We start from the raw sequence: 12,975 nt of genomic DNA, 5'->3' as shown, positions 1-12,975 counted from the left end.
GACTTCAGGGTGAGAGTTCATCTGTTAACCCTTAGAAATCTGACAACAGCACCATTCTGCAATCCCATTCCCTGCTCTGAGCGGCCTCTTCTTTTTTTTTTTCCTTTTTCTTTACCATCCTTTTTGCATTGTTTTATTTAATTATCTGCTTTTTCACCTTACTTGCTGGGTGTACTTTTCTGCTTGCTGTTTCTTGCTTCTAATGAATGGCTCTTTTGATATGAGGCTGAGGGCCAAGGTAAGGCAATCTGCCTGATGCAACTATACTTGTTATGTAACTCGCTCCAACAGGGGAGGCAGGGAGACAAGTATACTTGCCTGCAGCTTTCTAAGGGTTGATTCTGTCATGATCATCCATGGTGGAAGAGGGATATAATCTAGCGATGTGTTCCAGGGTTACAATCCACAGCAACATCAGACACACACCTGCTTCCCTGTGATAACAAGTCACCTAAACTGTGAAATCATCTAGAGATCCATGTGCATGAAGCCTACTCACTCCCTGACTAACACAGTGACTGTTTTGGATGTTTGTGTGTGAGCGTAAGGCATACACAAAGAGTGAAGGTTAATCTGAGCACTAATGAAGTTCCTCAGAGTGGTCACACTTTGTGTATGCGTGTCCGTTAACCCACAGTCGTGAACGTGCTTAGTGTGACTTGTTCTAACTTGGATCTTTTTCTCTTTTGTTTACATCTGTTTCCATCGCTACCATCTCTCTCTATCTCTTTCTGTATCTCTCCCCATCTCTTTCTCTATCCCTCTCCCTCTCTCTACCCATGCTTTAGCAGGTGTCTGCTCCCCAGTCCGGCAGCGCTGTTCCTCTGGTTCCCGGCAGCTCCCAGTCCGCACCCTGGATGGACTCAGTCAATCCACAGGTACAATTTCTCTCTACAAGCTTGCAGTGTACTTTTCTCTTCTCCTTTTCAAGGCCCAGACTGGTTTGGGCAAAGGCAAAGCATATGCACTCACTGCCCTCAAAAAAATTCAGAATTTTTATGTTCTTTTCATTTTTGTCTCTCGATTCTCTCCTGCGTGTGAAAGCTGTGGACTCCAGAGGTGTGTCTCCTCTCTCTTACACTGTGTTGTATTTGTTTCTTATAGTATGGAGGTTACTACGTCCCAGCGCTCCCTTCGCAGGTAGAGAAACCCCCCATTCCTTCCAAACACACTCTTTTCACTCTTTCCATTGATGCGCTCTTGGCCTTGCCCTCTCAAGTTTTCAGTCTATCTCAATGCATCATGAATGAGGCTTGTCAGTTACATGAGTTTTCAGTGTTTTTAAAAGAAATGTTTCAGTGTATCCTGATAGAAGTAAGTCGCTCAAGGCTGGTGATGTATTTGTCTGAGTTATTGCCTTTTCTATGGCTAAATGCCTTTTGATGTGTGCTGGGACTTGGGTTGGGTTTAGTGGGTTTGGACGTGGTGATAACCCAGCAGTCTCAGGTGGGAGGAATGAGCTGAGATGCCAGTAGGATGATAATATACAGCACTGTGCAAAAGTCAGAGAACACCTTTCATTTATGTCTTTTCCAGTCAAAGTTATAAGTTCTAACAAAAAGTTGTTCATTTTTGATTTTCATTAAAAGCATAAATTTAACTGAAAATTAAGCCTCAACAACTAAACATAATATCTGATATTTTTGGTATTTGATGTATCCATTCTATTCAGGAAACTTGCTTTTTAAAACTTGCTTTTTATAAAGAAATCTGCAGGGATATTTTTCCACGCCTCCAAAGGTCATATTTTCTGCTTCTTATCTAATCTGCTCAGAAATATTTCTTGAAAAATGAATAGCTTTGTACTTAATGGCCATTTTGACTGAAGGTTAAATAGATACAGGATGGTCTCTGACTTTTGCACAGCACCATATTAACGTGGCTCCTTGTTTCTGTCTTGCAGGTGGTTCCGCAGCACGTTTCACTGGGTCCTGCCTCGCAGCCCAGTGTTTCCCTGCCCCAGCAGCTGCCTCCATTACAACCTGCCAGCTCAGGCCTGCAGAGCATTGCCCAGACACACATCCAGCCAGGACCTCCGGCTGCTCAGGTAGCACAAACATACAAACCTAGACATTTAATCAGTAGTATAATTCAGATTTCTCTGTCAGATCCTTACCAGAGGCACAAGTATGCTTGGAGTTTGGTTGATGTTTTACGACATATTCTTATTGGAAAACATCCAATAGACCTGATATACCTACTCCTAGTATTCTCAATATGCGAACACATACGCAGGTTTGCTCTGAGCCTTTCACTATTGGCCTATTTAGAGTTGTCACTGTCGATAATATTTATCAGCTACTTACGATTATTTTGAAGATTAATCAAGTAATCAAAGTTTAACATAAGGTAAAGAAGATAAAACAAGATAATGAACATTAACTGACCTATAACAAACCATGCATAGCCTTTCAGAGATTCTGAAATAGTTTAATGGAAAAAGATAAACAAGGAAGCCTTTAATTGGACTTAATTGAAATAAATAGATTAAAACATTATATGGCAAAATATGCATAAATGGGTTTGTCCATTAGACTTATATAATGGGTGTGTCCATCAGCCAAGTTTCTTACTGTAAGTCAGACCAGGAGGTAAATGTAAAATATAAATTATTATGCAAACCCCTAGATAATCAATGATAATTTTAGTCATCTGTGGTCGTAACAGCCCTAGATCTAACTAACTAAGCTTATCAGCCCTCAGCAGTAACGGGCTTCAGGGTTTTTACAGATGCTCTAGTAACTGCAGTTTTGATTCTGTATATACACCAATCAGGCATAACATTATGAGCACCTCCTCGTTTCCACGCTCACTGTCCATTTTATCAGCTCCACTTACTATATAGGTGCACTTTGTAGTTCTACAGTTACAGACTGTAGTCCATCTGTTTCTCTGCAAACTCAGCACTGCAGTAACACTGACGTGGTGGTGGTGTGTTAGTGTGTGTTGTGCTGGTATGAGTGGATCAGACACAGCAGTGCTACTGGAGTTTTTAAACACTGTGTCCACTCACTGTCCACTCTATTAGACACTCCTACCTTGTCAGTCCACCTTGTAGATGTAAAGTCAGAGACGATAGCTCATCTGCTGCTGCACAGTTTGTGTTGGTCATCCTCTGGTCCTTCATCAGTGGTCACAGGACGCTGCCCACAGGACTCTGTTGGCTGGATATTTTTGGTTGGTGGACTATTCTCAGTCCAGCAGTGACACGGAGGTGTTTAAAAAAAACAGATGGACTACAGTCTGTAATTGTAGAACTACAAAGTGCACCTATATAGTAAGTGGAGCTGATAAAATGGACAATGAGCGTAGAAACAAGGAGGTGGTCATAATGTTTTGCCTGATCGGTGTAGATTTACAATAACTTTTGGCACCTGTCATCAGATAATAAAAATCGATGGTGTGCCTGGTTCTCTCAAACACTGCTTACTTGAACTTTTCTGTACAATTTCTTAGTATGTGCTGTTTAGTCATCTGTCAGTGTTTTCAGTCATAGCTTGTACGCCCTGTTTGCACTGTTATAATCCTCTGCTCGCTCTCTCTTCATTCTCCTTTGCTGTTTCATCTCTGCTTCGTTTTCTGTTTTCCACCTAATCGAACTGCATCTTGCACTCTTGCTCTCTCTCTCTCGCTCATACTCTCTGATCTGATGCGTCCCGTGGCATGCTGCCCGTGTGTGTTTTGCATGGCTGTCAGCAGTGTGCTAGTGAGCCGAGTCCTCCAGTTCAGTCCCCGACGCCCTGCGCAGAGCGCCTCTTCTTCCTCTACCAGGCCGCCCAGCTCGCTCTGGTACAGGTACAGCGCAGCAGTACCGAGGAGGGTGTATCCCTCTCAGCCCTCCCCTTCCCCCTTTAGCACTGTGTGCTCTTGTGCATTAACCCACCTTGTGTGCAGCTCACTCTGACACAGCCACTGATTTGAGTGGGGTTTGAGCCCTTGTAGACTCCCTGGTGTTGGTGTGTGATGTGTTTTGGTGTGGTTTGGTGTTTTCATCAGATTTTTTTGGTACTTTTTTGTCACATTGCTAGTATTGTCACTGTATGTGAACATGCGGGCCTGTTTTAGCACTCCTGAGTGACACGCTTTACAGAACCTAATCCTGATTAGGATCGTGTTGATCGTGTTTGAGGTGAAACCGAGTGTTTTGCTTTTGTGCATATGACCCTTACGTTCAAGGCATGGTGTCCAGCATGTTTTTTGTTCTTTTGGTAATGCTTGTTTTCATTTGGTAATGCGTTAATGGGATATTTTTGTTCTTCCCTTTTACTGAATTTGGCCTTCCAGTCTCCATTATCCCCGCTGACCCAGCCTGTCCAGACCGACCCATTCCCCCAGTCACCCTCCATCTGCCCAGCCATCAGCTGGACCTCACTGCCCCTCTCCTATCTCCCCCAGCCCTCTGCACCTGGCCTGGGCTCCCTGGCCCCAGTTGCACTTCCCCCAGTAACAGTGGCTCAGGGGCAGCAGCCAGTCCCTGTGCCAGCCCCAGCAGTGCTGAGCTCACCTGCGGTAGCAGCAGCAGGAACTGTGCCGGCTGTGTCTCCTTCAGTGCTGCCTGCCACCATAGCCACATCACCCACCTCGCCATCGCAGCCCCAAACGAAGCCTCCTCCTTCTCCTCTGCCGCTAGCCACCACCGTACCGACAATCCGTGTGGCCGCTGCCCCCACCCCTACTGAGCAGTCCGGTCTAGCTTCAGAAACCCCGTCCCAGGTACCTTTGGAATGGATTACCCTGAAACAACCCCAAACCAAGCTAAACTTTTGAAGGTGGGGTGGGAAGTAGTTGCTGCGTGTCTGTTATTGTGGCCATCTCATGTTTCTTTAGTAGAATTTCTTTGCCACTTACCTACTTAGGCATTTGACGTTGCGTTGAGCTGAAGAGACTTATTCTGTAAAGAAAACAAATCAGAAATATTTAGGTTTTTGATGTCGTAGTGAGCCGTTCAGGCTTAATCCATAGAGGAAACAAATCAGAAGTGTTTAGGTTTTTGATGTTGTAGTGAGCCGTGCTGGCTTAATCCATAGAGGAAAGAAGTCAGAAGTATTTAGGCTCATTTTTACCTGTTTTTTACTTTTTTGAGTGCATTATTTGGGACTTTTTTCTGTTCTTCTGTTTTGTCTTCTGAAATCTTGCCATAACATTTCTACACTACTTGCTTGTGTCTCATACTTGAAGCCTGTGCCGTTGTTGAGTTATGTTTTTTTGTGCTCCAGACATCCCTGACTGGATCCCAGACAGTGGATATGTCACAACTCCAACCTCCAGCGGTGACCTGCACTATGGAAAGGTAAGACTCTTACCCATTGCCTTGTCACTTCGTCTAACTCACTATTAGCTGTGACAGGTTTTCACTTATCATTTTGAACTCAATCATCACTTATTGTTTTGTTGTCCTCTGTTGTACTCAGCAGCCACTCTGATGTGGCGTCCGGTCTGAGTGATGGAAACGAAGGCGTGACGGGTGGCAGGCACGAGGGGCGCTCGGCCAAACGGCACCAGCGGAGATCCGTGCGCAGCCGCTCTCGCCATGACAAGATCACAAAGGCCAAGCTCAATGTGCTCAATGTATGTCTATTGACCTTTATGACCATTTGATTTTCCTTCTAATACAAATGTTTGGATGAACAGAGAGTTTGGTGGATTTTTTGCTTTTTAGATCTCCAACATGGGTGACAGGGTTGCTGAGTGTCAGTTGGAAACACACAACAGGAAAATGGTGACTTTCAAGTTTGACCTGGATGGAGATAATCCAGAGGAAATTGCTCAGATTATGGTAATTTGAGCTGCGGTTTATTATCTAATATCTGTCTAATCTCTGTTTATTTTTGAGTACTATTCGTTTTTGTTGTCAAAGGGATACAACTAAAAATGAACTCTCATGGCAGATCAAAACAGTTAAATAGATTTGGACCTAATTCAGGGCTAGATTTCATTCTCCATGATTACATTTCGAAAGTGTAGTTGCCTTTGAAATAAAGAGAAAGAATGAAAGAAATAACATTTTATTGTTATAGCGGTATTTGTTTTTTAATTCTCAGTGTCATGTAGCTGATATGACCCTTTTCTGATTTATGTAGTTAGATATGAATATATAGTACGTTAATATGTATGTTTAACATATACTTGTTGTTTAAATTGTGTTCTGTGAACTCAAAAGGTTGAGAGCGAGTTCATTCTGGAGAGCGAGCGGGAGTCCTTCATCGAACAGGTTCGGGAAGTCATTGAAACTGCAGATGAAAGAGGGCTTGAGAGAGAGGGCAGCCAGGTAAATCACCTAAAACATCTGAGACATGAAAAAAAAAAGGATACTATTTAGTTTTAATTTAATTTTGCTTTAACTGATGGCTCCTCCCTCTTCCTCCATGCTTTTATTACCCAGACTGCGAGCAACCCTGAACAGCAGATACCTGTTACATACACACCTCTCCAGCCAGGTAGAACTTCACGCTCTCAGACGTTTTCAGTGTTTTCTCTCTCTCTCTTCTTTTCTAAAATGATTTTGAAAGTTAACTTGAGTTTCCACTGTCTATTCAGGTGTTGGCGTGAGTTCCACTACCCAGGTGGTGCACTCAGCAGGCCGCAGGTTCATCGTTAGCCCTGTACCTGAGTCCAGACTGAAAGAACAGTTCTTCGGCACAGCTCAACCAACCACCCCACTCCTAGAGCAGTCTGCACCAAGTAAGCAGAGATGAGAGCTTTGTGGTTTGCCATCAGTTTTTAGATACTGAAGGAAAAGTCAGTTATTTTTTACTCCTCCCAAGGGCTTCCACTGGGCATAGAATTGCATCCAGGTTTGGATCCAAATGGTTCTTGTACAGATGTAAATTTAAAAATAATTCAGTGACATTGTTTTTTGTTATTGTTTAACTTAATTTAAAGTATTTTAACATGATCACTAAAACTGTTAGCACTACGTAGCAGAGATAGTAATGAGTCCCAGTCGAGTCTTTGGTCTTTAGTGGAGAAATGTAGTTTGGTCTCATTGTTAGCTGCAGGCATTACATTGTACAAAAGTAAACACAACTGTCTCCTGCCAGGTTCAACATGGATTCAAATCACGATCCTTTCATTATAGGAATACCGTCTGTCTGAAGGACAGAACTGAAGTGCTATACACAGTAAATACTGTGTTTAAAAGAAAGCGGCAAACAGCTCAACGGTTGGTTAGTTTGTAGTTTGTAAAGCAGGTATGCTAGCTAGGGTAGGAACTAATTTAGTTGATTTTAGAACGTCTAAAGGAAGTGTGATCTATAACGATAAAAATTCAACTAAAACAGCTCTTGTGCTTCTTGTTTCTGCACCTATGTGAGAGGAAATAGAAGGCAGAAAAAAGTCTCGGCCTCACTTTATTTGGATTGTCCGCTATAGTCCCCTATAGATTATCTACAGATGTTCAAACTGGTACTATATCATCTGTTGAAACTCAGTTGATTCTAAACAGTGGTGGGGTTAGGGTTAGGATTTGGACCGGGGTGAGGGTTGGGGTTTAGGTTTTGGGTTGAGGTTAAGGTTATGGTTAGGATTAGAGCAGGTTTAGAGTTAAAGAAAATTATGGTCAATTTAGTAGATATTTAATTGAATGTAACTTGAAAGTAAATTAAGTATCTTCAAAGCATCTAAAGTGGACTATCCAAATAAAGTGTTACCCAAGTCTCTACGTGCAACCAGCATGGAGCAGTGAAATGATCCCTGGCCAGTTATAAGATAACATGCGGGCTCCTGAGTGGCGCAACCGTCTAAGCGTTGGCCCTATCATCAGGAGATGGCGAGTTCGATCCCTGGTGATGCTACAGCCGTCCGTAGCCGGGAGTCCAAGAGAGCACAATTGGCCTCGCTCTCTCTGGGTGGGTAGGATGGCCCCTCCTTCTCCCCCCATCACTCAACGCGATGCTAGTCAGCGCAGGCGTCTGTTAGCTGACGTAACAGATCTGGCAGTTGGCGCTTTCCTCCGAGCGCGTTCGGCTGTCCAGTGACGTTGCGTGAGCGGCAGTTCGGAAAGAAGCGGTGGTTGGCTTCACAGATCTTGGAGGAAGCCTGTGTTAGCCTTCACCCTCCTAGTGTTGATAGCATCGTGTGATTGGGGGAGTCCTAACTAGCGGGTGGAATTGGAAACGACTAAATTGGGGAGATAATTGGGTAAAAATCCCCCCAGATACATTCTCTTTATCTGCATTATCAGGATTCACCATAAGAGAGAAATAATCTTTTCAAGAATATTCCACTAATATTGCATATTAGCGGTACAGTCTCTGAAAGCAGTTTTGCTCTCTTACTTTATTCCCTGTATAAATCTATTGAACGCTTTTTCATGCCGTGTTTGTAAATGAAGAAAAACACTGGACTGTTCCTTTAAATGTCACAGGAAAGAAGGTCTCAGCTGACATATGATTCAGTACTGATAACACTACAAAACAACTTTTATTACATTGTAATCCACTGTTCGTTGACGATATAACTTAATGTCACAGTGCGTTATAAATAATCTGATTGAGTTCAGCCTTTTGGAGTTGTTATGAAACCAGATGCCAGTTTAATTTCGTCAACTGTGTGCCTGTTTTTCTCAGCAGCGTCAGTGGGAGGATCTGCCGTGGGGCTGTCTCAGTCTGCCTCTGCAGTCAGTCTGCAGCAGGCCTTTGCTGAACTCCGCCAGGGCCAGTATGACCCTGGACCCAGCACAGCACCCCCTACCCTGCACACCTCCATGCCTCCTCTGTTACCTGTAGCCAGCCCCCTCCCTGCTTCATCTGCTGCTGTGCTCTCACCTCAACCTCAGCCTTCTGAACCAGCTGTCCCCACTCCCCTTCTTCCTCCTTCCTCACTCCCTCCTGTAGTTGCCTCACTGCCTTCTCAGCCCCCGCCACCCATCGGTCAGCCTGCCATCTCCACAGTCCCCACCATGATGTCTCCGCCCTGCTCAGTATCCCCTCCAGTAGCCATGAGCGCTGCTTCTATGGTTCCTCCAGCCTCTTTCCCTCCATCTACAGTCCCCTTGCATGTGGTCATAAACACTTCAGTGCCCAGCACTGCAGCCCTACCCCCTCACCCTGTTAACAATGTGAATTCTCTTCCTGGGGGAACTGCTGAGCAGCCTCCTATCCCTTCCACCGTAGCCCAACTCACTCCAGCTGTGATACCAACCACGGCCATCCAAACGCCCCAGCTCATCCCCTCCAGCGTTCCAAGCACCAGCGGCCCGCCAGCTCCTGTCCCTGCCGCTTTGCCCCAGGTGCCTAGCCTTCAGCCGGTCACCACTAGCATCCCTGTGGTGCAGCCCACACCCGTGCACAGTCAGCCCCAGCCCTCCACGCTTCCCAACCAGAGCCACTCTCACTGTGTTGAGTGTGAAGGAGACTCCCAGGGCAAGACCCCTGGCATAGACGACATTCATGCCCTGGACAAGAAACTACGCTCCCTTTTCATGGACCTGGGCTCGGGCCCCCCTTCGGCACAGGCCGACACCGGAGCCCTGGAGCCCAACATTCCTGGCACGTCCTCCCCTACAAGCTCCACCACCATCTCTGGCGGCCCACCTCTCCCTCCTTCTAGCTTGCCTTTGGGTTTTTCTGGTCAGCCAGCAGGCTCCCCTATGACCACCCCAGGCACTACTACCACGCCTGTCAACTACGGCCAGAGCACGCCATCCAAAGCACCGTTGTCAAGATTGCCGGTGAGTGAGAATGACCGACATGTCTGTTTGAGAGTATTTTGGACTGCCCTTGTGGCCGTGCTCATTGTTTTGTGTGGAGAGAACAATGGTGTTAACATTTGGTGCGGTGGACACTCATCTCTTTTCTCTATAGGTCTTTATTAACCACATTCACTAGAACCACTAACATCCAATGGAATGAAAACGTTTCTGCTGTTTAACACATTTAACGCATGGCCTTTGCTTATACACAATGTATATGATAATGATTATTATTAGTAGTATTATTGGCATCATTATGATAGAATCATTTGTCCTTGCTAGACATGTGCCGATATTCGATAATTCGGTATACCGCAGTATCAATCACAGTCTGTAACATTATCATGGACAGTGCAGTCACTGCATTTTAGTCAAACAAGCTGCAGCTTCACCAGAGATTTTAGAGATCAGAGAGCGCTGAATTTTTTTCCACCATCAAACAAGGTGAAAACTCACATTCCACCCATCTCAGGAAAAATGCTCTCATGAATTAATGTATGTTTGCAGTCACAAACTGCATGTTTATCAAGTAGAAGTCACGAAAGAAGACTAAACATAAACAAAACTCTGTTTCTAAGTAAGGTTAGCAAGCACTTCTGCAGACTTCTGATAAGCAATTCTCGTAATATTCAGAGTTAGACTTCAAGTTTGGAACATTTACTGAAAGATTCAGTGTATATTTGCAGCATACAAAGTAAAAATAAATAAATAAAGGAAACAAAAACTGATTGTCAGTTAGAAGCTTTGTCAATAGTCCATGTTTAGACTCAAGCCATAGTATAGAACTCAGTGGGGAAAAAAAATCCCACCACCGTTAGCTTGATGCTAACACGTAATGGAAAATCTTATTAATCAGCTAAGAGAAATTAGCATTATGGTTGCATTTTTTTTTTTTTGAGAATTACAGGATACTAATAAAGTTTAAACACTTTTATATAATGATATGCACAGCCTGTTTATGATTATTATACGATAAAGTGCAGGCTATGCAATTTTTAAAATTGTGGTATTGTAAGTACTGCAATGGTATGTGCTCTATGGCAGGGTTCTCAACTCCAGTCCTAACTGCAAATAGTCATATATCATAATGAAACTCAGTGAGCATTATATGGATTTTTGTGGAAGTACTGCATAAAACATGACGTTCAGAACATATATTTGACATTCAACACGTCAGTTTATTAAAAATACAATACTCAGATAATATTGTAAACTGTAATTAAATGTTAGGCAATTATCATGATTAAAAAAAAAAAAAACGATATATCGGCACGTGCCTAGTCCTCACATTAACTTAATCACTATATAGAAATAATATGAAGTCTTCTCTAATGACCCTCTAAAGCAGGGGTCATCAGTTCCAGTCCTGGTGTATTTCTACCCTGCACATTTTTGTTCCCTGGTCATATATTTTACCAATATATTTTACCAAGTATTTAATAAGTCCTTCCTGAGTAGAGAGGATGGGATAGTGGCTCTTTAAGGCTTCTTTACTAAAGAAAATGGTTCTATGTAGAACTATGAACACTCAAAGAGCTCTTTGCATGATTATACAGGGTTCTTTGCATCTAGCACCCTATATAGAGTTCTGCTATTATTATAAGCTCGTATCGTAACAATATTAGAACCTTTTTTGGTGCTATAAAGAACGCTTTTCAAAAAGATTCTGTATAGAACCATCTACAGCACGTTGTCCATCAATCTGAGGAACTCTTTCAAGATGCAAATAACCCTTTAATCATGAAAAAGGTTCTTTGAGTATTCATGGTTCAATACAGAACCATTTTCTTTAGTAAAGAACCCTTGAAGAACCATCTTTTTAGGTGTGGAGGGAAAAGGCCAAAATGTGCAGGATCAGGTTTGGAAACCATTGCTCTAAAAAAAAGGGGAACTCTGGCTACTCGTACTGCAGATATCTCTCCAGAGAAGATCCCAAGTTCAAACCCAAGTACCTCTAATTTACAGTGTAATACGTTGCCAGAGTAGTTGAATGGGAGCTGCATGTGGCCTGTAGGTTGCGCAGTAGCCTCTCTGCTAGGGCTCTGGGCAAAAGTGCTGTTGGTTTGATCTTCATCTTCGTTTCATCAGGTGTTGCCTGTCGGCTCCGAGCAAGCCGGCACGCCACCCACAGAACACCCGCCACCCTTCCCAGGACCTTGTCTAACTCAGGTGCATTTTTCTTCCCTTCTCTATCAGAGTGCTTCTGTCCATCGTTGCCTTCTCCCACTGTTGGTCTACCCTTGCTATGTTAAGCTCTGACCTCCTGTTCTCGCTGTACACCACTTTACTCTACCTTTTTCCATTCACGCTTTCCCGAAAAACAGCTGAGGCATGAGGGGAGATTTCTAATCGGATCAGTATCAAATCAGTGCATGGCATTGCATTTCTCTGAAAACCCGTTAGGAGCATGACCTGTGATTCTCATTAACTCTGACTGGCTGCTTTTTATCTCTGTCTGTCTCTATCACTCTCTCATTCTCTCTCTCCCTAAGGAGTGAAGGGGAAAAGGGGGAGGAGAGTGCAGTGTTACAGAATAATGTGTAGGATATTTGGATGCTTGCATTTCTTTAAGTTGAAACCAACTTTATGGTCATTACAGTCCAGTTTGGAATGCTTTAGTGCAAAGGAATCCAACCTTATGTAATGCCCTGAAACATTTGGGACCCTGCTGTCAGGCTTGTCCAGACTCTTGGAAAGTCCTTCATCCTTGCCTGAGGTGGTTTACCCTTTACCAAAGACTGTTCCTGATTCTTTAGACTTCTTTAAAACTAAAAAGACTAAAAAGTGGCCTTGGCCTCAAACCACCCAGTACAAATCATCTCAGAACCTACTGAATGGCACCCAAATAGAGCATTTAGTTGCCATCTTTCTAATTTGAAGTGTGAAATGAAGGAGAACCCCATCGGTTGATCCAGAATGCTCTGTGTCCATCCGAAGGTCAGCAGATTTCTAACTTGTGGTAAAAAAAAAAAAAACTTTCATGCAGAAGCTAACTGGATAGCCTTTCCTCCTGCTGGATTTGTGTGCGCTGCTATAAGTCATTTGAGTGCATGTGTTGTGGCTTTGTGGCTAAGTGGACTTGACTAATTGGTGAACCGGATTGTTCCTCAGTCCCAGCAGCCCCTGGAGGATCTGGACGCCCAGCTGAGACGGGCTTTGAGTCCAGAGACTGTGTCTGTCAGCAGTGTCACGCATCAGGTACACAGCGCACATGCACTCACAAACATAAGGAGCCTGGACAGGAGCCCAGCCTAAGGTTGTTTAACTTCCATATCGCTGCTGTA

At 43.8% G+C, this 12,975-nt stretch overlaps 1 protein-coding gene across 1 annotated transcript in view; it reads left to right on the top strand.

Annotated features, from left to right (window-relative positions):
- The window catches only part of wnk1b (WNK lysine deficient protein kinase 1b), a 129,549-nt gene that overhangs the window by 97,631 nt on the left and 18,943 nt on the right, over positions 1-12,975 (top strand). Inside the window, exons 11-23 of the mRNA XM_036577651.1 lie at positions 789-878; positions 1,105-1,140; positions 1,904-2,047; positions 4,285-4,713; positions 5,217-5,290; positions 5,412-5,568; positions 5,660-5,776; positions 6,161-6,268; positions 6,383-6,437; positions 6,538-6,681; positions 8,568-9,670; positions 11,780-11,860; positions 12,803-12,889. Coding sequence (XP_036433544.1) covers positions 789-878; positions 1,105-1,140; positions 1,904-2,047; positions 4,285-4,713; positions 5,217-5,290; positions 5,412-5,568; positions 5,660-5,776; positions 6,161-6,268; positions 6,383-6,437; positions 6,538-6,681; positions 8,568-9,670; positions 11,780-11,860; positions 12,803-12,889 — 2,625 coding nt within the window. The remainder of the gene's footprint in view (positions 1-788; positions 879-1,104; positions 1,141-1,903; positions 2,048-4,284; positions 4,714-5,216; positions 5,291-5,411; positions 5,569-5,659; positions 5,777-6,160; positions 6,269-6,382; positions 6,438-6,537; positions 6,682-8,567; positions 9,671-11,779; positions 11,861-12,802; positions 12,890-12,975) is intronic.

The sequence above is a fragment of the Colossoma macropomum genome, unplaced genomic scaffold (genome assembly GCF_904425465.1).
Source record: "Colossoma macropomum unplaced genomic scaffold, Colossoma_macropomum, whole genome shotgun sequence".
NCBI classification, from domain to species: Eukaryota; Metazoa; Chordata; class Actinopteri; order Characiformes; family Serrasalmidae; genus Colossoma; species Colossoma macropomum.
Note: the sequence above shows the minus strand (reverse complement) of the source record. Positions and strands in the feature narration are given on the sequence as shown.